Source organism: Petromyzon marinus, chromosome 55 (assembly GCF_048934315.1).
Source record: "Petromyzon marinus isolate PM22_M1 ecotype Great Lakes invasive population chromosome 55, UKy_Petmar_22M1.pri1.0, whole genome shotgun sequence".
Classification (NCBI taxonomy): Eukaryota; Metazoa; Chordata; class Hyperoartia; order Petromyzontiformes; family Petromyzontidae; genus Petromyzon; species Petromyzon marinus.
In genome coordinates this window covers 2,750,214-2,775,874 of record NC_133721.1, presented here as the reverse complement: position 1 = coordinate 2,775,874, position 25,661 = coordinate 2,750,214, and the positions used below count along the sequence as shown (strand labels likewise).

At 46.8% G+C, this 25,661-nt stretch overlaps 2 protein-coding genes across 2 annotated transcripts; both read right to left on the bottom strand.

Moving 5' to 3' along the window:
- Nucleotides 1-14,027: 14,027 nt before the first annotated feature.
- LOC142905597 (exosome complex exonuclease RRP44-like) lies at nucleotides 14,028-17,121 on the bottom strand. The gene is made up of 3 exons (XM_076052222.1): nucleotides 16,926-17,121; nucleotides 15,193-15,320; nucleotides 14,028-14,118 (listed from the first exon to the last, which is right to left on the bottom strand). The coding sequence occupies exons 1-3, from the start codon at nucleotides 17,028-17,030 to the stop codon at nucleotides 14,028-14,030; spliced, it is 324 nt and encodes a 107-aa protein (XP_075908337.1). The 5' UTR covers nucleotides 17,031-17,121.
- A 1,003-nt stretch (nucleotides 17,122-18,124) lies between these two features.
- LOC142905596 (exosome complex exonuclease RRP44-like) lies at nucleotides 18,125-24,191 on the bottom strand. Its single transcript, XM_076052221.1, has 6 exons — nucleotides 24,188-24,191; nucleotides 22,487-22,557; nucleotides 21,672-21,836; nucleotides 18,705-18,815; nucleotides 18,186-18,353; nucleotides 18,125-18,154 (listed from the first exon to the last, which is right to left on the bottom strand). Exons 1-6 carry the CDS (start codon nucleotides 24,189-24,191, stop codon nucleotides 18,125-18,127), a joined length of 549 nt encoding a protein of 182 aa, XP_075908336.1.
- Between the last annotated feature and the right edge of the window lie 1,470 nt (nucleotides 24,192-25,661).

Here is a 25,661-nt window from a genome sequence, read left to right as displayed (position 1 = left end):
CCAGCTTTTGCTGGGAGATCCACCACCACCACCGCCTGTGCCAAAGCCACCAGGTTCGGCAAATTGCGTAAATTTATTCGAGAACTTCACTGGTCGGCTACTGCTGGAAGATCCACCGCCGCTACCCCTACATCTGCAGGCCGATCCACCACCGACACCCCTGCGTCTGCAGGCCGATCTACCGCTGCCACCCCAGCGTCTGCATGCCAATCCACCACCACCCCAACGTCTGCAGGCCAATCCACCACCACCCCAACGTCTGCAAGCCAATCCACCGCTGCCACCTGTGGGTCTGCAGGCTGATGCACCTTCACCACTCCTGGGACTTCATATTCAATACCCGTTGAGAAATACAATTGAGATTCTTGCATTATGTGTAGTCATTACACTTTCGGTGTTTTGCTTTCACTGGTGTTTGTCACGCCAAAACAAAGGTCACATGTTGCTTTCGGGAGGTTATAGCTGGGAGGGAGAGGACAAGTTTGGCAGAAAAGAACCAGAGCTTTGTATGAAGTGATAGGCCATGTAACTTTTATACGGCGCTAAACAGCTGAAAAAAGGATATGCCATTGAACTAATTCAGAGTAAGACCTTCGCTCTGAAATTGGAGCTGGTCATGAACAACTGCCCAGATATGGGAATACCTCCACTCTTTCCACAACTACCTATCATGCGGAGTTGAGGGGGTGGAGTCCTTGAAGACATACAAAATATCAAGGCAGGTACTGCTTTGATTTATTTGGTAGGGCGAATGGTAAGGCCCTACCTCTTATTGGCACGATCCAGGTTCACCATCAGACTCTCCCACTCCTCGAAGTGAACAGCCATTACGAGATCATCACCAACATCATCAGCACACAGATCATCCGTTGTTCTCTCCTTCCAGATTAAGAAAAACCGTGGGGCATGTTACACGTTAACATTATTAATACATTACGATTCGTAGATCAAAGTAGATTTTAATACAATCAGTCCTCGCTTAGAATGCCCCCGTAGAACACTGATTCGTTACAGTGATAGGTGTGGGGCCAAATGTTCTGGACTGACTTCTACCACCAAGCCAGCTTCACAACATTTGCGCGTTTCTCCGGTTTCCTCCTACGTGCCGAACCCTGATGCTTGAAATTGTCCAAACATCTCAATGCAGCACGGAGCTAATAATGAGTCTCGAGACTCAATGTGGCTCTCCTGGGTACAGAAAGGATATTTCTAGATTTGATTATATTTATTCATATGATTCAGCGTAGCAGCTGCACTGCGATGTGCCAGCCTTGCCACTGTGTCATGGTGGTAGTGGTGGTAAAACCGATTCGGAATAATATGTTCAGTACGCGTCGTGATTTTTTATTTTAAAAGTGTTAATCAAACGAGTTGCAGTGACGTCATGGCCGAGTAAGCAGCAATGACCGCTCCAACCCCTACATTATTAGAACATTACCTTTTTCGACCCAACATAACCACTCGCTTTCCTGTTTGATAGTTTTCCTATTTTTCTACCTGGACTCAGGCACTTTATAGGGGGCCTTGGAAAGCTGGTTTTCTACTTTGGAGCTTCCTAGGACGATCCACAGCCTCCTTAGGTGTAGGGTCCTCAGTAAGCAACTCGAGCCTGACCTCATGGCTAGGCCAAGGGGACCTTCCGCCTGTATCTTTGTGCTCCATGGAAGACAGATCCCCTGGGAAAAAAGCCATAGCTTTGTCTCCCCTCCCCCCCCCGTTCAAGTTGACACCAGAGATCGCGGTGGGAGGAACGAGAGCTCTTACAAGCCCTTTTGTAAAAAACAAAACAAAGAGAATACTGCCCTTCTTCGGGTCCTCAACGAGATGTCGAGTAAGGTTTGCAGGACGGTGAAGATTCAGGAGGCAGCCACATATGACCCTTCAGACTATGCTAGACGAGCAGAGCGGTGCAATGAAGACCTACGAAGCCAGGCTGCTGGAACCTGAAGAGGCCTACATCAGACTGGACTCTAAGGGACGGGAGTGCCAAGTAAACCATACGGCCTCCCGGAGGGGGTCGAGGGCAACGCTCCTCAAGATGCTCTATCCTACATTCGGCTACATCTGCTCCAAGCTCCAGCATTCCGCTCTACAACTGGGCCATCACCACCTACACGAGTCGGCGCTGCGCTGTGACCACGGCGTGCCTCCACACGTGCCTGTCGACGGTCGTCCTCAAGACTGCCCGCATCAAACGCGAGCTCATCTCATTCGTATGGCAATGCTTGCTTCCCGCAGAGCAGACTCTTGTCCACAAACTCTCTCGCATATATGTAGCGTCATAAATGCACATCCTATACCGTCGGTATACTTACCTGCATTTGCGGGCACAAGCCCATAGGGGGTGCCACCCTGAGCCAGGCCCCAGGTGAGGGGTTGGGGGGTTCTTCCAGAGCCCCCTGGAAGGTTTTAGAGAGGGGGCGGTACCGGGGGCGGAGAGCCCCCGGTACCACCTCTGGGACAGCTCGGGGCAGTGCTCCGAAGACGAAGAACAGAAGACCAGCCTAGCTAGGACACTGGGACCCGACATCCTTATAAGGGTCGGGGCCGAGCGGGGACCAGTGGTCAGGACCCGCACCTTGGCTGGGTCGGGTCAGAGTAGCCTCCCTAGCTAGGACCCTGGGACCTCGAGTTCGACGTCCTTGTAAGGGCTGGGCCGAGCTCGGACCAGTGGTCAGGACCCGTACCTTGGCTGGGTCGGGTCAGTTAGCCTCCCCTAGGGCACAGATAGCCAGAGGGCTGAGAGCCAGGTTTGATCAGTGCGAGGGCACGCTAGCCCGGAGGCTGTACCTCCCTAGATAGTGGGAGTTAAGGGGAGTTCTGTTCAAAGTTACAAATAAACCGTGTTGCCTCTAAAGACGTCTCCAGTGTCCGTGGAACCCACTACATATATATGCATTTTTATATTTTGACCACTGTGTAATAAACACGTTGCCTGCGTGCGGCGACACTGGATGCTTTTCCCTCTTCCTTTTCCTCATCCCTTCACCACAGAATGAACACGGTAACGCGGTCATGCACCTCGGGGGGGGGTTCAGACATTTGTGACGAGGGGGGGGTTTGAGAAATGTGACGTCACATCAAAATGCGCAACTTTAAGTATAGAATTGTTATAACACTAATTGTTATAACACTCCTACAACATCAGTGCAGCGCCACGCACTACAATGACAATAGTTGAAGCATGTTTTATTTTCAAAATGGAAATATGGTTTTGGGGGGGGGGGCAGAGCTTTGTGACGTCATATTTGAGGGGGGGGGTCTGACTTTTTGTGACGCCGAGTGACGAGAGGTCAAAAATTGCGTGACGTCATTTATGGACGGCCCCTCAAGTGAATGGCAAAATTGGTTTCGATTTACGTTGTTTCACTTACCGTCGTGTTTTTCAATGTACTAAATCGAGAACTTCAGTGCTTGGGGGATTTTGGAGCTGGCTCACCGCCTGGGCTGCTGCTGCCTTCCCACTCGGCTGTGGTTGCTCGAACCTCCGAGTCGTTCATAGCTCGTGGCTTCTAATATCGGAAGGAAGCGGTGATCGTCTTTGTTCGATGGCCAAGAGCTGCTGCTGCGAGGATGACCGGAGTTTGCGTGATGATCGTTTATGCTCCTGGACACGAGATCAGCAAGGTGTGATGTTTCATTTGTGGGAGTTGCACCGCCTGTACGCGATCAACCGTCGACGCGCCCACCCGGGCCCCACGTTTGCCGTGTGGCACCATGAGGGCCTCCCCGACGGCCAGGGCCTCCGCACGGTCGGAGTGGGCAGAGGCCGGCGTTCGACTGGTGGTTTGAAAATAACACGGACAAACATTCGAGCTCACGCTTTTGCTTTGGCAACAATTTTCGTTAATTGGGCTCCGAGCGGCTCAACAAGCCTGGAAGCCGGCGCATTTAATCACCTCCGAGATCGAAATGTGGCAAATCGCATGCTAATCAGGAGCAAGTTGGCCCAGGGATTGAGAATCAAATTTGCATGTGAAACGGCGGTGCAGGACTCGATTCGAAGGCGAGTGAATACTGCGCGGTGGTGCATTGCAAGTGGACATTATTATCATCCAACAGTGACCAGCATGGTGAAGTATGGTCAAACTAAACCTGACATCCAACATCACGTGGCGAGATGTTCATCCAGCAGTGGAAAACGTAACTTAAAGTAACCAAAATAACAGAAGATGCATGGAAAAGAAATCGGTTTAATTTTGTATATAAACGCGTATAACTCATGTGTACATGCTTGTGAATATACGATTCAGCTAAAAAATGTAAAACACATTTACACAAAGTCGCAAAGACATCAACTCCCTTAAATCTTTACCACTACTCCAGGAGCTCAGAATTATTGCCCAAGTACTGTATATACGTGAGCAAAGTTATAACCATTTACGAAACAATTTGAAAACGTGTCAATATTTTGTCAGAAATTATCTTTGCACGTCTAAAGGACAAGAGAAGCTGTAACGAAATGCGCATTTGTAAACGATTAAACCTTAAAATTTTCTGACACCGACATTTTTTCCAAAAACATTCCTTGTGTGATTGCACAGAGTCCGATGAGGGGTGGGGTAGCTGTGTAAAAAAGACCTGATGTGAAATTCTTCATTAAACCGACGATTTAAACAGCAACAGCTCGGGGAATTTTATACTCTGTTCTATGCAGCTGACCGCTGCCCCTTCATACAGTAAATGGCATCCTCACAAGAATAAGTAACCTAACATCCCTTGCAGGGAATCCTCTCGCGATAAAAAATATCTTCCATTTGCCATCCATCACGAGACCCCTGCGGGTGTCACCGTGCACAATCATACTTCGAAGCTCTTGCTCGGATTCCCCAGAGCTTTGCCCTCCGAGTGGCCACCCTAATGGCCCACTCCGACAGGCCAAACTTGGCACAATTGTAGGTTTTCAACTATAATACACGTTTTATGGGTTAGATCGTTTAAATATATAAATGTGTTGTTGAACCCACCACCACCCGACAGCCAATTAGTAAGGTTTGTCACATAAACAGAACATGTCAATTCGTTACTAGTACAGTCCACCAGTGTGTTGGAGAGCAAAGCCACACCATTTACAATCTAAGTACAACATTTCCCCAGCACTAACTAGCTTCATCAGGCGACAGCCATCACTTGTGAGCACTTCTTTCGCGAATTGGGAGGGGAATCAATTAATGCATATGACTACGGGTATCCATTGCCGATTGGGTTATTTATATGTTAATCAACACACATTATGCATGCGCATTAAGGAACGAGGATTCGCCACGAATCTGGCTGTCGCCTGATGAAGCTGGTTGTAATTACTGGTGAAACATTGTACTCAGATTATAAATGTTGGGGCTTTGCTCTCCAAGACACCGGTGTGATGTTACTAGTAACGAATTGGCACGTTCTGTTAATGTGACAAACCTTTCGAATTGGCTGTGTCGGGTGGTGGTGGGTTTACCGACACATTTAAATATTTATTACGCGATCTAACCCAAAAAACCTGTGTTATGGATATTGGTCGCGAAAGCCTACGTGTTAAACTGGTTTTCAACTGTTAGATCAGTGGTAGCCAATATGTGAATCGCGATCCATGGGTGGATGATCGCAAAAGATTTGATTGTGGATCTCTGGACAAATAGGAATTAACACCTCTAATATAAAGCAATTCTTGTTATAGCAGATGGCAAAACAAAATCCCCGACTAAGAATTAATGGATTAATAATATATATCTTAAACCAATAGATCGCACTAGCACTTGGCATGTCTACAGTGTTCTATTAGTCGGTTAAATCCATCCGGGTAACTGTTGGTCATATATTGCTGGTAGATCACGGAACATGTTGAGATATACCAGAATGGATCACAGTGCTTTGTGGGTTGGACACTGCTGCGTTAGTCAATAAACACCACCGATTCAGTAACCAATATTTTTGTGAAATCACCTTCATCACAAGGGGGTCAGTGTCTTGGCTGGCAAAGAAGTGGGGCATAAGATATCCTAAACCTTTCATACATCTTGACGCGTATACACCTTCATTGGCTGATTGTACTACCATTTGAACCGCTGCGACAGGAGAACGAAGAACCGGTGACCTCTGGATTGCAAGTTCAGAGTGCAAACCGTCTGTTACTTCAGGGTAACATTTCTCATAACCGCCACTGCTTTTTTTTCAATTGTTCACCTCTGCTTGCGAGCACAATGTACACTTAATTAACTCTGCAGATGTAAAACCCAGAGTGTGTGCCCACTCATGCACCTCCTCCGACATCTTGTTGACACCGCATCCACGATACACTAGTGCTGTCTGGGTTTCTTAGGCCGGGGAGAAGGCGAGCCCCATGGGGTGGACTCCGCAGGGTTGTAGCCTGGAATCTGTGACAGCGGACACACAAATGGCACAAACGTACAACGAAGATAGTCACCCAAATAAGCCTTTAACAGACTGTGCTGCTGTTAGGCGGCATGGCCCACGAGGGGGTAAGTGGCCAACACCTCTCCCCAGTGCTGATGTTTACACACTGCACCAGGTACTCATTTAAGAAAGAGTTGACCTTGGGTAGGCAAAACAGCAGTTCAGATAATCCTCACTGGTGTTGGCGGTGAGTGGGAATTGGGTTGCCGGGTTCATAGCGCAGCGTGCTAACCACTACACCAATGCTCTCACACACACACATGCGAGTATTTCCAACACAAGTGATACGTTATTATTACACTTATTAACACTGAAAAACTTCGCCAAGTCTGAAGACTTTTGAGGAACAGGGGGAGAGAAGATGACAACTCCACACAGTAACACTCTAGTTGGGAATCAAACCCAGTTTTCTTGCTGCAAGACGCAAGGGTTTACCAATGTGCCACCCTGCCGCCCATGGCGATACGTAAACTACCTTAATACCAGTTTCAACACATGATTCTTTTTAGATATGGAAGGAAACCAGAGAACCCGGAGGAAACCCATGCAGAACAGACTCATGGAGTTTTGTTAAGACATCTGATATCTATCAAGGCTCCCACACCCTGACTTAGCTTGGTATTTTGAGAACTCGCATTCATCAACAACAGCCCCAAACGATCATTTAAATAGGTCACGTTTCAGATAATGGCCCTTCTTGTGTAATGAACTAGGGCCATAATAAAAATCTAATTTATACAGCACCTTGGATATCGAAATATCTCAAAAAAGCACTGGACATTAAAAAACTACTCAAGTATAGATACAAGCCAATAGAAATAAAGTAAAAGCCGATAATAACAATAATGACAGTGATACTGACACTTTACACAGCATGCAAAATGTAATAAAAGCTAATCATAATGATTCCCCTCACAGTAATAACCAATCAGAATCCAGGAAAAGCCAATTAATAACGACGTTTTCAAGCTGGATTTAAACACACGGACAGTCACAACTGATATAGGTAGGGATAGTGTCCCATAGTCTTTGGATATACAGTCTGTTCTGTAATACGGTAGTTGCGTACCTCAAGAACACCGCGTTTTGGAAAAATCGTGTTATAATAAATAATATATTATATGGGGTAAAGCGCATTCCGCAATAACGCGTGAGATGCGTAACACAGGCTGAACAAAGACTAAGGAACATGGGTAGCATCTAGAAGCATCCAGCAGCATCCCGCCTTGTGTGATGCTACGCCGAGGCAGCCGTTACACAACCGCTTATTCCTAATCGCGCGATGTAGTTCCATTCATTCAACCGAGTTAAATCCAGTTCAGATCCGCGTTATACAAAAAAATGCGTTCCCTCATACATTCATCATCGCGTTATATCCAATTTGCCAGTTACAGGAGGTATAGGACAACAGACTGCAGCTCAAAATGCTAGCTATACATATATTTTTTCCATCCAAGACCGGAGTTTATATTTTATTCCTGTGTTATAAGGGTATTAAGTTCAGGGGCTAAATGCCAATGGATGGGTCTGATAGCCACGGGAGAGCCTCAGGAGAGAGTTTGTGTCATCTTGCCACCCCCTCCATTGAAGGAGCGCAGACTACAGTGGTGTAAAATGTGGTCCATAGTTTGGGTTGCATGGCCACAATCGTACAGGAGCTTGTTTTTAATGCACTGCTATGTATCTGTATGAGTCTCTATGAATCTCTAGGAATCATAATGGGTCTCTCTGTATCTCCTATGTATCTCTGTGTCTCTATGGGTTTACTATACGGTCCCACAGTTTGGGTTGCATGGCAACAAGCGCTATGCTGTGGCTTGTGTCATTAATTTTCGGCCCGCTGACGTTCCGATGCTGGCGCAGCAAGCAGCAACAGCAGCATGGTCACAATACAAATTGGTGGTATTCCGAGGTTGCGCGTCGCGCCGCACGGTGAGTACCTCCGGGCGGACGAGGTGCATGCGGATCCGCTGGTGCTGCAGGTTGGACGAATCCAGCGACACGCGCACGCGGTCGAACATGTTCAGCGCGATGCCCTCCACGCACAGTGTGAGGCCCTACACAAAACACAAAGACATCTCTAATGTAGCCTTAACAGACTGTTGGGGCAAGTGCTGTTGGCGAGGAGCATAGATGAAGGCCGGCACAGCACACAAGGGGGTGGTTTGCCAGCGCCATGCCCGGCCGCCTTTGTCTCCCCAGTGGCGATGTTTACACACCGCACCAGGCATTCAATTGAGTTCCGAGTCAACCTAGGGGAGGCCCAGGACCGGTTCAGATAATCTTTACTGGTGTTGACCGTGCGAAGGAATCGAACCCAAGTCGCCAGGATTGTAGCACAGAACGCTAACCGCTACACTACCGCTGACTGCTCTCTGCCAAGTGCCCTGCATACAAGTACGGATTGACGTGAACCCAACGTTATTATTCATACAATTACAAGGGTCACTCAGAAAAGCCTCACTGATTCTCAAAACGTTTGCATTCAAGGTCACTGCTACGTTTTTGTAAAAGGAGGCGAACGATTAATATGTGCTCCCCAAATAAGTAATTTGCATGTAATTTGCCAACCTTGGACCATGATGCTGGCACACGAATAACGTTACAGGATCTTTTAACGTCCACTGTTAAAGCGGATAGCCTGTAAATATTTTACGCTTAATACACACCACAGTATTAACCGGAGTGGCCACCGAGTTTGAAACGCAAACCTCCACAACACACAGCGAATGCAATACCGCTTGGGCCACCTCACCGCGAGCTGAAAACCAGGCATGAGAAGCCGATGGCTGCAATGACCAAACCAACCGAGGGATCGTGATGTGCGGGCCAGCCAAGAAATTTTAAAGCCTTATTTGGCCATCATTAAGGAGTAGATGCAACCCCCCTTAGGTTATATGGAGTGTACAATTGCAGTTAAGAACATACCTAAAATATGGCTGCAAATGTTGACCCTTTTGAGCTTCTGGTCCAAATTAGGCTGTGTGCATTATCCACACAGAGTGACAATGTAATGCGGCATACAAGGCATGCTGGAAAGGACCGGATCCACTGATCACAAATGTGCTTTTTGCCATCTAGAGATCACTTTTTGCATCAACTACTATTTCCCTCATTTGTTTTTATTCTACAAGTACTTTTCTGCCCTTCGAGTTTCTCATTGTTTACAGAAAGCATTAGATTTTCTCTATAATTCTTCCGGATCTGAGGGATTTTACTGTATTTTTAATGTGATGTCCTCTCCGAGACAATACGGGCTCAGTCATGGCAGTTATTTCCAAAGCAAATTTAATTGTGACCGTTTTATATTTGAAACGCATTTACATCATTTAATTCAGTTTCAGTTTATTTTGGTATAGCCCTGTGAGCCATCCGGCTCTAATGTATCCACCGGTGTAACTTCCTCTGTAATAGTCCACACTGCCAAATGGCAAAAAAACCGGAGCTTCGTATCTCACTGCGTTCTTCCACCTTAAACCAAGTGTCTGTGTGTCTGATAGAAACCTAATCGTAGAGAGATGGTCAGTGGGCTTGGGTCCCAGTGCATTAAGCCAGTCCTGGGTTTAAATGCAGAATTCAGCCGTTCGGGAAATGCCAATGCCTCCCGGTTAAGTGAACACATGCCCTACCTCCTCGTCGAAGGTAACGTTGAGCTTGAGATCTTTGGAGTCAAAGAAAACCATCCCCTCCAAGCCGTACTTGGGAATGAGCACCACCACGGCGTTCTTGCGCACAAACAGCACGAAGCCCTCTTCGCTCACCACTCCCTTGCTCTTGAAGAACAACTGAGACCACAACAACAACAGCCGTTAATCACCGCTACGTGGCCAAGAGCAGACACACGCGCATCACTTACCAAGCCCATAATTACTTAACAAAATTTAAGGTAATTTTCCGCATCCCCCCGCTAATTTATTCCAGTTGTGCTATTGGCATCATGTCATGGGGATTATTTTGAGTTCAATCGTGAAGGTACAATGTCAATTGTATTGACTATAATCCTCCATCACCTGACAGAGCCAATCAAATAAAGTTGTCACATCATGGGCAAATGTGCCAAGTGACGAGGTTTTTCAGCAAACACAGAAGAATGCTGAAAAGCAATGTCAAGTGTAGCCAACCAGTACAGCCACGGCACCACCAGACGTAAGCGTGTGAATAGAAAACAATTGATTCTTACTACACGCACAATACGATGCCTGCTTTCGTGACCTTAAAAATGGTTTTCAAGAGACGAATGGACTCATTATCAGGTGCCTAAGCACACGCCGTGCAAGCTCCACGTGGCCCACACTTCCGCCTCCCACCTGCGTGTGGAAAGCTACAGACGAGCGTTGGGCGTACTGCGCCATCTTGTGGCGGTAGTTGAGGTTGTTGCAGAGCTGCTGCTGCTTCTGCTTGTCGGTGAGCGCCGGGTACGTGGGGTCGGCGCCCACGCACACGGCCAGCAGCCGGTGCACAATCACATCCGAGTATCTGTAACGGTACAGGGAGACAACAACAACAATATTCACATTTGTTGTAGCCTCTATTTAATATGAAGATTAAATTTACAGTAGATACAGGCTGCGGTATGGCCACGAGATGCCAACGGAGCAGCGGTATTAATCCACCAAGCACCGCGATTCATTCTGTTGGATCTCAGCGGGTTTCACGATCCACCAGAAAGCTACGCAAACAATGACTCAGATGGATTTAACCCTGATAGAATACTGTACTCTGGCCATACCACGTTCTAGCACCATCTGCTGGTGGAAATTATCTTTGTTAATGTATGAATTTAATTCTTTGTTGAGGACTTTTTATTTGTCATCAGATGTAACGCAAATTGCTGCCTGCTCATATCTGTGTTCTTATTTAAGATCCACAACAAAATCGTTAGCGATCCATGGCAGAATTGCAATTCACTTTTGGCCGCCGCTGCAACACGGCAATGGATTCTTGATTCTGCACGTGGAACACTGTCACCCTCCTTGTAGGCGTCGGTGTTCTCCGAATCCTCTAGTTTTTCTCCAACACAAGCCAAACAACCATTTAAGGAATTGGCCAAACTTCCCGTTTAAAGGACCTTTTAGAAAAATAAGTCAAAATCTGAATCTTTATCCTGGAGAAATCCGATTCGCGATAAAAGCTCTTTTTGACAGATGTCCAGTAGGTAGATGATAGGAGTGCTAAGAATAGGAAAGGTAAACAAATCACTAAAAGTAAATAATAGAAAAAAGATATACAAGTACGTAGCCAATCGTGCTAATCGGAGGTGTGCCATAATGACAAATTAACATTGCATAAGTACATCAATTAATTAATAAATTCCTAAACTTGGGAAAGGCAACACAGTCCCAGACCACACCAAGACAACAACATAGTCGCCTCAATAATCGCGAAGGTCGATTTCACGCGTGTGCCTGACGCCAGAGCACGTCACCGTCGAATGGGCGACGTGAAGTGGGTGTAGATGGCGGTGGCGAGCCTGTAGTGGTGGGTGTCGGGCTCCATGCCGGAGCAGAAGTAGATGGCCTGCATCACGCAGCGCGTGGCCAGGATGCGCGCACTTCCTGTGGGCATTCAGGTTTCCATAACCTGGCTTGCCAGGAGAAGGCAGTACAGCAAGTGGATTAATCTACATCTGGCACAGTGCCTGGCTGCCTTCCAGCGTTGTCTGTGGTTCGTCACACCTTTTGAGTTGTTCTGCCTCTAAGGGCGAGTGGAACCTATACGGCTACATCTCAAGATAAAGGTAAAAGGTGCAGCCCTGCAATTGCTCGCTCAGGCCAATACTGACATCGTTTCAAGGCACCTCTGCTTCACAGTAGGGGGTAGCACATTCCCACCCATTTTGAGCACAATGTTCATCACAATAAGTCGACCTGATATTTCAACATTTCAGTGCTGGAATTTATCTAAAATTAAATACAGTACTACATTTATCGTGATGGTTTTTTGTTGCTTATTTCTGTGGAGTAGCTGGGAAACGAGCCGAGTCCTTCAACTCCCTACACTTGATAACACAGTGTGTTCAATGCGGCTGCTGGATTTTGAAGCCAGGGTCCCAGCTGTAATCTCTGGGTCATAGGGTGACCCAGGTGACCCTTGCAAATGAGACTATTATGGTCTCTTGAGTTCTCACCCGGTTAAACCAAAAGACCTCAAACAAAAATTTGAGCCACCCGGCGACCTCTGAATTCCTTGCGAGGAGGATGATATTGAAGGAAGGTTAACAGCAATCTAGAGACGATAGAACCCCTCTTAAAGACGGTAATTGGTTCCACGAACACGAGCATCGAAAGTTTCCCTTGTTCACCCAAAACACGTATTTTATAATATTTAAACAATGGATATGAATACATAAAGATACTAACATTATAAACACATCATATTAAAATAAACACTGTTAATAAATGCATGAATTCATTTTGATTTAAAGCTTTCGTGACTGCAGGAATTCATATTCTTGGTTCTTTCAGTAAATTCACGTAGAAGGGAAACAATAAAATAATAAAAATATAAAACAATAAAATTCTCACGACGTTTCGACTGCAACACAAGCAATCATCATCACGTGTGAAAACCACAACAAGAAAATTTGAAAAAAGTGGCGGTTATTTTAACGTTAGCACCACGGAGAGAGATTTGATAAACCATTTCGGGTCTTAATTGATTGATCACGCTCAAGGTGGCTTTCAGACCGCATCCATTATTTTTCGTCTCCCCCCTCCTCTTTTCCGAACATAGATGGACTCGTCCATCTGAACAAACTGTCAAATCTCTCTCCGTGGTGCTAACATTAAAAATAACTGCCACTTTTTTCAAATTTTCTTGTTGTGGTTTTCACACCTGATGATGATTGCTTGTGTTGCAGTCGAAACGTCGTGAGAATTTAATTTTTTATATTATTATTATTTTATTGTTTCCCTTCTACGTGGCATTAATTCATATTTACTGTACCTACAACAGCCCGTCGTTAACAGGGAAATGGTCGGTTAAGCGTACACATTGAGCTCTATGGAGGTCCGTTGTTAAGCGATTAGTTAACAAGGGTGGTCGTTAAAAGGGGTTCTAACTCTACCTTTGATTTCGCCGCCTTCACCAAGATGTCGTAGTTGGAAGGCGGAGGCGCCGGGTGGCGTCGAAGCAGCGCACACTCGGGGAATTCGTCTACGATGCGCTCTGCCACGGAGATGTTGGCGAGCAACATGAACTCCTCCACCATCGAGTTGGTCTCCCTGTGTACACGCACCAGTTTCCGCCACCACAACACATCAATCACAAGGGTCAAGAATCTTTATCTTAGATTATTTTGCTGATAATAAATTTCCCACGTGATAAGCCACTTTGTTCAGCTATCATTTGTGGTCAGGTAAGATTTTTTAAAAAGATAAAAATAGTTTAGTTTTATTTGTATATTTGTTTAAGTTATTTGTTTACCTTTCCAATACTTTGCAATCCTAACGTGTGCTTATATTGTTTGTTGTTGTAACGTTGTGACCTGCCCCAACTGGACATCTGTGAAAAAAGAGCTTTATAGCTCATCGGATTCTTCCAGTAGAAATATATATTTTGATTCTGATAGAGAGGTCTGCACAACAGTCGGATTGCAGTCATGGGAGGTGTCTTCTTGACGAGACTCACTTGAGTTCCTTGGTCTGCAGGTCGATCGGGTCGTGGGTTTCGCTGTCAATGTGGAATCGGACCTCAGGGGATGCCAGAGTCAATGCCCTACGGGTGGAGACGGGACATGAGCGATTATCATGTCCAGCCAAAACAACACAGAATCTTAATATAAGACACTTCACAAACTCAGATATTTGAGTTGAACATGCACAGCTCGTTAAGTCAATCCACTGCTGGATGAGGGCCGCCCCATGTCATGCGGGTCGTGGGGTGGTTTTACCGTACTAAACCGTGGTGGTCAGTACGCGCTGGCAAAGGTGGGGGAGCACAGACATGGGAGCATTAAGAAGAGTAAAACAATTTATGTCACTGCATTGTCCTCTATTGCCCACAATGTAGCCCCGCAGCAGCCTGTAACACTCCAATCTAGAAGGATGTTATTAACCAGGTAAAACCTTAACTTCTTTATTGTTGCCTTCATTTCCGCATCTCCAGCTTCTTCAGCCTCTCACTCCCAGCCCCGCTCACTTCCCCACCCCCCCCCCCCCCCGGCATTTTGCCGTGCTCGCCCCTTTAATCCCTCTAGCAGCACCCCACTTCCCCTACCCCACACCCCCCCTCTCTATCTCTCCCCCCTTGCTCCCCCCCACTCTCTTACCTATATAGCCGCTTGTTACAACAGCCCTTTTTTGCCCACTTCAGCAATTGTTTCTGGCTGTGGTTGTCCCACCTGAAGAAGGACGCTTGTGTTGCGCCCGAAACGTCGTGATTTAATTTAGTTGTTATTTTATTTTATAGTTTTACCTACGTGACTTTACTGAAAAAAAACGAAGAGTATGAATCCTGTAACACTTGTTTGTGCATGGTATTCACCCAAGCCTCATGCATCATGGGGTCAAAAAAAGCTACAGGTGCAGCCTTGCAATTGCTTGCTCAAGCCACTGCTGGAAGGGGGCTCCCATAAGAGGGGGCCCCTCTAGAGATACACCGTTTTACAGTCCCTCTCAATGTATTTTAGCCTACTCTTCCACGCTGGCCGGATGTCTTAGAAGACACGGGAGTAACCACACTTTACCGCGCCACAGGCGACCTGCCGATCGACTAAATGTGGTGCACCCATTAATACTGCTCAGCGCTCCAGAGGCGGTGGAGGGGATGAGGATCTTGACAATGAGTTACCCGTTTTGAATGCGCCTCTGCTTGAGGATCTTGGCCAGGGAGTTGAGGCCACGCAAGCTGCTGGTGACCGGGTCCTTCCGCCCAGCGTCGTCCATCATTAGCTGAGCCTCTGCGTACGTCAGAGACGCCTGCGGGGATACGATGAACACACCACGGGTGAACCATGGGGTCCTCGCAATTACACAATGCCCACGCCTGATCCAAGCCCAAGCCAGAACTCAACAGATGTCTACGTGGCTCCCGATGACCACTGAGGGTTACGCTCACCCAAAGACAGTAAAATTGATATTTTTTGAATTCTCAAAGCTGGAATTTAACCAAATTTAGTGTAATGTAATTTGGTGGTCTTTCGTGCAGTGAGTTTAACACGTAGGCTTTCGTGACCAATATCATCCATAATACAGGTTTGTTTGGGTTAGATTGTGTAAATACATAAATGTGTCGTTAATCCCGCCACCACCCGCCACAGCCGACTAGTAAGGGTTGCCACATAAACAGAACGTGGCCAATTCGTCACTGGTACAACACACCGGTGTGCTGTACTCGTGACGAATTGGCATGTTCTGTTTACGTGACAACCCTTATTAGTTGGCTGTGTCGGGTGGGGGTGGGTTTAATGACACATTTACATATTTACACGATCTTACCTAAAAAAAGAACCTGTGTTTTGTGCAGTGATTGTTGACTGGACAGAGACCATCAACTCACTACTTTCATGTCCTACCTCGCACCTCCGATTAGCACAGTTGGCTACGTACGGTGCAAAAGAAGTTCAACATACATACTACCACTTGTGAACCCGGTTCATCTCGCTACACTTGTGAACTCAGAGGTGCAAGCTCAACGCTCTGACCTCTCAGCCATCCGGAAACCTCAACTGCACTAACATAGCAAGGCACCGATACAATACACGTGAAAGCAAACGAGAGTTTTACAAAAACTGAACGTCTTTGTTAAGCCTGCGTACGCATCTCACGTGTTATCGCCGACTGTGCTTTACCCTATGTTATTTATTATGCGATTTTTCCACCATTCGGTGTTCTTCAGGAACGCAAGTACAGTGTTATAGAAAAAAAGTCTGTAGTCCCCTTGCTCCATTCATTTCTGTACTGGACCATCTCCACAGCTACTGCAGAGTCCTCCACATCCTGGCTCACCACTTTGATCCGCAACTCTCGAGGCCTGCCTCTCGGGTCTCCGCCCTGGTGCTTCCATAAGTCCGTCGCCTTCCTTCCTCCGATGTGAATTTCCTCTCTTCTTACGATGATGTGTCCGAGCCATCGACTTTCTTTCAGGTCGACGGCTTTTCTATATACGGTCTGCGGTAAAGGTGTAGAGCCCCGTGGCTTCTCGTTCATGACAGTGCAACGGAAGGACCTCGACTGGAGGGAGAGCTCCAGAGAGGCCCTCCAGAAGGTATTCTACGAAAGCTTTAAATCTAGAATATTCAACGCAGGCCAAACATCTTGAAACTATTGAGGTTTGACAGCACGATGATGATGATGGGGGGTGTTTTCGCATTTGTCCATTGTCGGGGGCCTATACGTCGGGGGCCACACGTCATGGACCACACCAAAGGCCACCCAGGGGCCACCAGTGGCCCGTGGGCCTTGTAATAAAGAACATTGAAGTAAAGGATTCTCATATGCACGACCAAACACACCAACGCACTGCAGGCGTAAGAATTGAACTCAATCGATGAATTGACATATCGTCACACGTCTCATGCGTACCTCTGCTGTGATGCTGAACGTGGGAGGGAGCAGGCATGCAAGTACGGCCTGGCTGAAGGGCTGGTGTGGCACGTCGTGCTCCAGCAGCAGCACCTCTGTCTCCATCTCCTTATCCCCACATTCGCCCAGAGAGCGCACAAAATGGCCCTGCACAAGCACACCGACGATTAGCACGGTTGTCTACGTATGGTACGGAAGAAGTTCAACATGCATATGCACATACGTGGCCAATCGTCACCGGTATCCCTTTTCCACTGGTACATTGGAACCCAGACAGTGCAGAGCTCTCGAGGTGTCTGTGGTCACCCACTGGCTTTTTGCTGTGTCGAACCGGAACCAAACCGTGATATGCTGGCCCCACAAGGCATCTAAATCTATCCGGGGGCCGAGCAGGGCCAGGGGCGGGGCTAGGGACACGTTGTGTGACGGCAGTCGGTACACCACGGGGACGTGGCACCACAGCGTCATCTGCATGTGCCTAGACTTGTTCAAAGCATTGACCGTCCATGGCATGAATCCGCTTTTGCAGTGGATAAACAACCTGCAGCCCACTAAACCGTGCCAGCCATGGTGCCGCTCGGTTGTGCAGTGGCAAATAGGTATGAAAAGCACAACCACAATGCCAACCTTGTACCTAACGTTCATGATGTAGAATATTAACTGGCATCTGTTTAAACAAAGATACAACCCAAATAATACATCTTAATATATATAGCTTTTCACCAATTTTTTTTCTCATTGTGTTAATGGTATCACACAAGACAAGCAATCTATACCACGCTTCGTGGTCAAGGACGACCCACAGGAGCAGACATAACAGAGCTACTTCTAAGATCCAATGAAGTGAAATGCGGTCCAAATTGTAGGGGGGCAGTGCTTTTCCAACAACTCTGCCAATCAAAGTAATGTTCATCACATGGCAGTCAAAAGCAGTAGTTTTCTCAGAGATGGAAATTAAACAATCGAAGTGCACGACCAAATTTAATATCGTTTTTGGTGCAGTTATTGGTGACTGGGCTGAGACTATCAACTTACAACACCTTAATAACCTAGGTTGAATCACAGGTGAGTTTGCCATGCTTTCAAACAAAAAAATCACAGTGGTGCCAGCTCATCCACCCTGACTTCCAATTCACCGTGTCACCGTTCGTGTTTTGGGTTCGACGGCTGTATTGCATACAGAGCCGCGTGGCCGCGCGTCAAGTGACAGACGGATGAGCCCGACGATGCTGACCACGGGACGGACGGGTGAGGTGTCACGGCGTGCGGGGCGTCACGGTGCAGTCGAACGTTCGGGTAGCGGGAGTGTCGCAGCCAGCCATCGATGGCCACCACGATGCGGTGGGCCCGCAGGGACGCTGCTTGTCTTGTCTCCACCCGCACTCGTGGCATGCGGCGGTCCGCGGGCGTGAACAGGTGGCGGGTGGCCTGCAACACGCACAAAGAGCCCCCAGTAAGGCATTCAACAAACTGTTTTGGCGAGTGCCGTCAGTACACACCTATTCAAGCTGGTACGGCAAACGACGGGGTGGGTACGGCCAGCACCATGCCCGACCGCCTTTGTCTCCACAGCGCTGATGTTTACATGCCACATCAGAGACTCATTTATGGCCGAGTCGACCTAGGGAAGGGCCCAAGACAGGTTCAGACATTTGCCGCTGTTTATTGGTTATGAGCGATAAATATAATCCAACTCGGGTCCCAGGATTCGTAGCGCAGCGCGCTAACCGCTACATCACCGCTCCCCACACGTACACACACACATGCAGATCAGCCCACCTCCTTGATTGGGCTGGGCATGAGCATGCCGCACAGCGGCCTCGAGTTCCGCTTGATGATGCCGACCACTTTGCCAGTGGGCCGACGCATCTTCCCACTTTCGGCTTTAAGCTGGAGACCAAAACAAAGGACAAACATCGTGTTGCGTAATCTAAGCAAGAGCGACGACAGCAGCAGCAGCTGGGATAGCACCGGGAGATGACAACGCAAACTCAAATGAGCACTCACCACAGTAGCGTCTCTCTCACACACTGGAATAATGAAATAACTATTGTTTAACCAACTCACTGCATAACACAATACAATTTGGCTTGAAGGGGAAGGAGCAATCCAAAACAATAGCGCTTAACCTGCGGATGTGGTTTCATGCTGTGTCTCATCAATGTCAATAATGAGACTGACGCTTTGTTAAAATGACAAAAGATCACCGTGAGGAGTCCTCCGTAAATATTTATGAGTTAAAACAGTTCTGGCGATTGATAGAATCAACCGGAACATGCCCATCAGATACCACACGTTTAAAAAAAAACACGTAGGCTTTTGCGACCAATATTATCTACAACAAAGGTTACCCTCCCATCTAATTCACAATTTGGTGCTTAATCTCTCGATTCTTTATAATTTCACTGATTGACATTTTCTCTTACCTGCTTAGCACATCAGTCACCCTATGTGTTTAATGTTTACGTAACGTTTTTATAAGTATAACTGTGCAATGATCAGTCTATAAATAATCTGCCCAAGCCAACTTGCACTACATGCGATTTAATATCTAACACTTGTTTATGTTTGTGCAATATTGTCGACTTTTCATAAACCACGGTTGTTTTCGTGCCAATTTCAATTAACTTAATTGCTGTACTTTATTATGTTTTGCATTTTGTCACTGTGGTATGTACGCATGTAGAACTTATTTCGCACCGTACACAGCCAACCATGCTAAAAAGAGGTGCGTGGCAAGGACTACAATCTAAATACAAAAAGCAGTTCTAAAGAAATTAGTTTTCAATATAGAGGCCACCCTGTGACCCAGGTCACTCTCGCAAATGATACGTGTCCTGATCTCTTGAGTTCTAATTAAGTTAATTAAAATAAACATTAAAAAGGAGCTCAGACCGTGGAAGCGCCACCGTGTTGAGCCTGGATATGCATAACAGGTGGTATAGGCTCTGCGCCAAAATGGCTGGCAGCAGAGCGCAGTACAGCAAAATGAACTGTTGTCCTGTCCTTCTATGCTCCTGATCTATGCCCCCCCCCCTTCACCAACCCGCATCGAAGTATGGTCAAATAACCCCTACGTACATACAAAAATTGTACGAAATGATTAGCACTCCTGACTTGATTTTGAAGTAATGTAATGTAAAGTCATTTAATAAATGCAAAATCAAGCTAACAGCATCTCTAATGTGGATTGTTGTCTGGTCACACGGTGTTCATTATGTTTAAGGTCTCTCTTGAAGTGGTTGAGTCTTTGTTGTTATTCTTTGTTTAAACTATATTAAAACTATTTAAAAACTATAAACTATTTTAACTTTATCAGGTAAGGACCCTGAGAGCTATATAGCTCTTTTTAAGTGACCTGGCCACAAATGATCGTTCAGTGAAGTATCTTATCACATTTGAAATTGATAGCAGCCAAATACTCTAAGTGCCTGTCAGATTGTAACTGTGGAGGGAAAAGCCGGAGGACCTGGAGAAAAATCCATGCGACCACGGGGAGAGAGACACGCACACTGCAGGTGTCTGGGTTTGATTTTGGTTTGGCAGTGTTGAAGCTCCACTCACCACATCCTCCTCATTCTCTTCTGCAACGTCCCCTGCGACGTCCTCATCGTGCAGGACCAGCGAGGAGGGGGCAACCCAGCGCTCCTCGGGGAACATCTCCACGCACACGATGTCGTCGTGCATCGCGCGGTTTAAATGCTGCAGCCCCTGGATCAACACCTGCACGGAGACAAAAAAGATCCCCCGTATAGCCTTAACAGACCGCTGGGCCAAGTGCTGTTAGAGAGCAGCATATACAGTAAAACCTTGGATTGCGAGTAACTTGGTCTGCGAGTGTTTTACAAGACGAGCAAATTTTTTTATAAATATTAATTTGATAAACGAGCGAGGGTCTTGCAATACGAGCAGCTTTGTACTGCCGAGCGTCACGTGATCACAACTGATATACGAGTGCTTTGATATACGAGTGCTTTGATATACGAGTGCTTTGGATTACAAACACGTTTCCGGAACGAATTATGCTCGCAATCCAAGGTTTTACTGTACAAGAGTTTTAATACAACGAATAAACAATTTAAAATGTAGGACTATGAGCCCATGAATCTTCTGAAACCAATGTTTTTCAGTAACATATGTTCAAGCAGGGCAATTTCTGGACTGCAAACAAAAAAACACTGATAATATTTGCAATATATGCGTACGCCTTTTGGCGTCCTCTGGTCTCGCACCAATTGGGTCGAGGCTCAAAAGAAAGCCGTCCCTGGTGTGGACCAATCAGTCTCAAGGACAATGCATATATTATCATAGTGTGTTTTTTGTTTGCATTTTGACCACAAGTATTGTGGTTAATGCACACATGATTCCTTGTAAACGGTTTCAGTTTTGTTGCCAGAAAAAAAGGGAAAAACCCTATTATTAAAGTAGTCACAATTAACGTATATACTGTAGTTGTGGTGGCGTAGCTATCGAGTGTGCAGGCAGTGCAACTGCACCAGGACCCACAGGCCGGGGGGGCAGGAGCCAGGCTACGACACCTACGTAGGGTGCAAAAGACGTTCAAAATACAAATATTTTAGCCCAGTAGCTCTTAACCTTTACTGCAGCCTTGCAGTAAAGGTTAAGAGCTACTGCTCATGCCAAGAACGCTATGCCACTGCTTCATTATAAATTTGTTTTTAAAACTCACACAGATACGATCGAACAGCATTGTTCCTTCCAGACGCAGGCTTGTGAAACGTGTACCTCTTTATCACTGTCACCGTCCCCTCGCACCCTCAGAGTCGCCTCCAGGTAATTCTCACGACTCGCAAGGAAGGTTCCCTGGACAAACCGGCCGGAGCGCACACCTTGCTGCAGCTGGGACAGCGGGAGATGTTCGGGGAAGATTACCCGGGACTCCACCACATCCTGCACACATACACAGCACACGCACGGCACATGCACGCGTCAACAACAATTTTTTAACCGCCATCACGTAACGAGACGAAGGATCCAGTCTGATTTATCTCATAGCAGTACGGCCATCCGTGTTAGAGAACGTTCCACAAAAGCGGATATCATAGAGCTACCTCTAGAGTTTCACCCTTCCGTCTCTGCTTTTTGCTAAATATGCCACGTCATAAATCTAGGATTTATTTGATTGATTGACCATTGCTCGTGAGGATGAGACGTTCTAAAATGGAGCTGTTTAACACGTATTCTTTTGCGACCAATATTATCCATAATAAAGGTTTATTGGGTAAGAGCGCGTAAATGTGTGTAGTTAACCCGGTACAGCCAATTAGTAAGGTTTGCTACGTAAAACAAAACGTGTCAATTAGTTACTACTGCAGCACGCCAGTGTATTGGAGAGTACACCCACAACACTTACAAATCGAGTATATCGTTTCCCTGGCGATTACAACCAGCGAAACGTCGTACTCAGCGCAAGGCAAGTGTCCCTTTCTTCAGTGAGGCAGCTGGATGCAACGCGGAAGTGAGGGGTCGGACAAGGGTACAGGCCCGCACCATAAATATGAGGGGGGGGGCAGAGCTGATGCACGCATACGGAGTCTCACCTGCTCCGAGGCCAGTGCCAGACGGTCAATCAACTCAGGGTTGTCCACCAAGCTGCGCACGTATTCCTCCACTGGGGGTACACAGACACGCGCAGATAAACGCAGACATTATAATTGGCGACACGATTTACCGGACGATTTAGAGTGCCACCCAAAATGTAATTTTGTTACTTTTCAAGTCATGCCTGCTGGATTTATTAATTTTCCTGTTTAACTAAAGCACTGTTTAACAAGAGGCACTACAGACTTGATTCAAAGCTTTCGTGACTGCAGGAATTACTCTTTGTTTTTTTTTCGGTAAAGTCACGTATAAATAAGAAATAATAAAATAACATAATAGCGTACGACGTTTCGGTTGCAACACAAGCAGCCATCATCAGGTACAGAAGAGCTAAATTTACGAGAGAGAGGAAACACATAAACCCAGATGTATATACATACACACAAGTAGGGGGGAACTAACACAGATACAACAGGGGACACAGAGAGAGAAGCATACCAAACAAACAGGGTTTAGCAAAATTTGGAAACCATATAAAGCAACACAGACGGTCGGTCAAAACACAATTAACGCATAGTCTGGTTGATTACGCTATTTCAAAGATTGCTAAATTGCAAGTTAAGTATGAAATTTAAAATACAGACCGCGCACACACACATAGACATCCAAGTAGAGTGAACCAGCACAGACACGCACACAGTGAAGTCGCCTTAAATAGGTAGAGAAGGTAAGGCTGAGAGACAATGGGACAATTTAGCATGAGGTATGCATGGAGCAAAGGGGGTGCAGCAGCACACACTCGGAAACACCAAGGCCCACACACAGGCAGAGACAGCACAGAGACACAAATCCAAGCCAAGACACAAAGGCAGATACACAAGCAGAGACAACACAAAGACACAAACCTCATACCTCCCCATAGAGGTGGTTCAGACTTGATTCGAAGCTTTTGTGACTGCAGGAATTACTCTTTGTTTTTTTCGGTAAAGTCACGTATAAATAAGAAATAATAAAATAACATAATAGCGTACGACATTTCGGTTGCAACACAAGCAGCCATCATTAGGTACAGAAGAGCTAAATTTACGAGAGGAAACACATAACCCCAGATGTATATACAGACACACAAGTAGGGGGGAACTAACACAGATACAACAGGGGACACAGAGAGAGAAGCATACCAAACAAACAGGGTTTAGCGCCCGAAACGTCGTGATTTGTTTTATTTTATACCTATGTTACTTTACCGAAAGAACCAAAGAGTATGTTTAACTGTGTCTCTGTGACTGTGCGTGTTTAACTGTGTCTTTGTATTTGACTGTGTCTGTGGTGCACGTCTTTGTTGCCCTTAATATGGCTGTCTGGGTAGCGAGTGGTCGCTCAGTGGTTAGTTCACTATGCTACAAACCCAACGGCCAGAGTTCGATTCCCGCTCACGGCCAACATCAGTGACAATTATCTGAACCGGTCTTGGGCCTCCCCAGGTGGACTCAGTCTCAAATGAGTACCTGGTGCGGTGTGTAAACATCTACACTGGGGAGACAAAGGCGGCCGGGCGTGTTGCTGGGCACCCACCCCGTTGTGTACCGTGGCCGACCTTCACAGAAGTTGCCCCAAGTTTGTTGAAGGCCACACAGGGAATTTTTTTCTTTTTTTTAGTGCATCCACCGCGACCTGGCTGCGAGGAAATTGCTGGTAACGCATGGACACATCGCAAAGATTTTACGACTTTGGGCTGGCACGGGACGTCCAGACTGACCCCAACTACATGGTGAAGGGCAATGTGAGTCCTTCACCTTAATTAGCATCATCAGCATCATTATCAGTATCGCCAATGTCATCACCATCATCGGGATAGAAGGCCCATCACTTTAATTGTACTCAATGTTTTTATTTTATTTTGCACAGCCCCTAAGAAAAAAAGAGTGGGGGTGCTGCCACACACGGTGGTTCAATGGCTCTCCCACCCTGGACTTGCAATCCAGAGGTCGGCAATTGGATTCAATCTCCCTGCTCTGCCGACAGTTCAAAATATGGGGCAATTTCACAAATCCCCTTCCTCCTCCCCCCCCATGTGGTACACGGGGTAACTGGCCCAGAATAACAACCTGTGGTGGTGACCACCAGGCTAACTACACTAATTACAACATGACTAGCTACGACAGAACGGGACCACAGCTCGGGTCCCAGTCCATGTGTTGGAGACTCGGTAGAACGTAGACGTAGACAAAGGTTTCTTCAGGATGAACAACAACGCCGGTCCCTCTGGGGGACCCAGCTTATATTCTCTGTGGCGTGGCTGGCTCCGCCCTTGGCCACGACCACCTTCTAGAATCATCGAGTAGCAGGATCTGGACCCCGACCACGTGACCACCCCTAGCCCCCACTTGGGGCCCCTTTGTAGACTTAACCGGTCACGTGTCCTCTCGGGTCAACCAGAGTGCCATGGCATTTAGTAACCCGTTTCCTACGGTCGGCACTCCCACACCCTATCCTGTTGGGTTGGCACTGCACGCCAAGCGTGATGCCATCCAGCGGGATCAATCAGCGCTGACCGAGCCCCTCTAGGGCCGGTACTACACCCACACCAGAGTGGTATCCGCGATGTCAATACACCGCACGCCGTGCCTCTCGAGGCCCGGCACTACACAGTGCCATCCCGTGATGTCACTACACATTTAACCCTTCAGGGTAGTGGAGGGCTAGATGACGCTAATTTGGCCAGATGAATATGGCCTGACGCAAAAAACGTATGACGAATCGCGATGCATCGGCCTGAACTGAATTTACTGAACGTATTGTTGTTGTGCTTGTGGCCATGCGGTCATGTCCATTAGGTGCCTCTGCCTGTAAAGTGGATGTCTTCAGAAAGCATGTTCCATGGGCTCTACAAGGTGCAGAGCGACGTGTGGTCGTACGGTATGCTACTGTGAGAAATCTTATATTTTGCTGAGACAAACTTTCACTTGCCACAAACATTCGGGGCCCTGAGTACAGAAGATCCTCACAGCAGACAACGATTGTAGTCTTATCTTACACTATGATTTTTAATTGCGTAAAGTTCAGATTTAAAGCTTTCGTGACTGCAGGGATTCATCTTCTTGGTTCTTTCGGTAAAGTAACGTAGAATGGAAAAAAAAACGTAATAAAAAATAAAATTTTCACGACGTTTCG

Coding starts and splice junctions, on each gene's coding strand:
- LOC142905597 (XM_076052222.1), bottom strand. CDS start 17,030: ATGGAGACAGAGGTGCTGCTGCTGGAGCACGACGTGCCACACCAGCCC. Junction 15,321..16,925: donor CGTTCAGCATCACAGCAGAG/GTACGCATGAGA, acceptor GTATCCCCGCAG/GCGTCTCTGACGTACGCAGA. Junction 14,119..15,192: donor CAGAGGCGCATTCAAAACGG/GTAACTCATTGT, acceptor CTCCACCCGTAG/GGCATTGACTCTGGCATCCC.
- LOC142905596 (XM_076052221.1), bottom strand. Junction 21,837..22,486: donor TGGCACTGGCCTCGGAGCAG/GTGAGACTCCGT, acceptor GTATGTGTGCAG/GATGTGGTGGAGTCCCGGGT. Junction 18,155..18,185: donor ACCGTGACGCCCCGCACGCC/GTGACACCTCAC, acceptor TCCCGTGGTCAG/CATCGTCGGGCTCATCCGTC.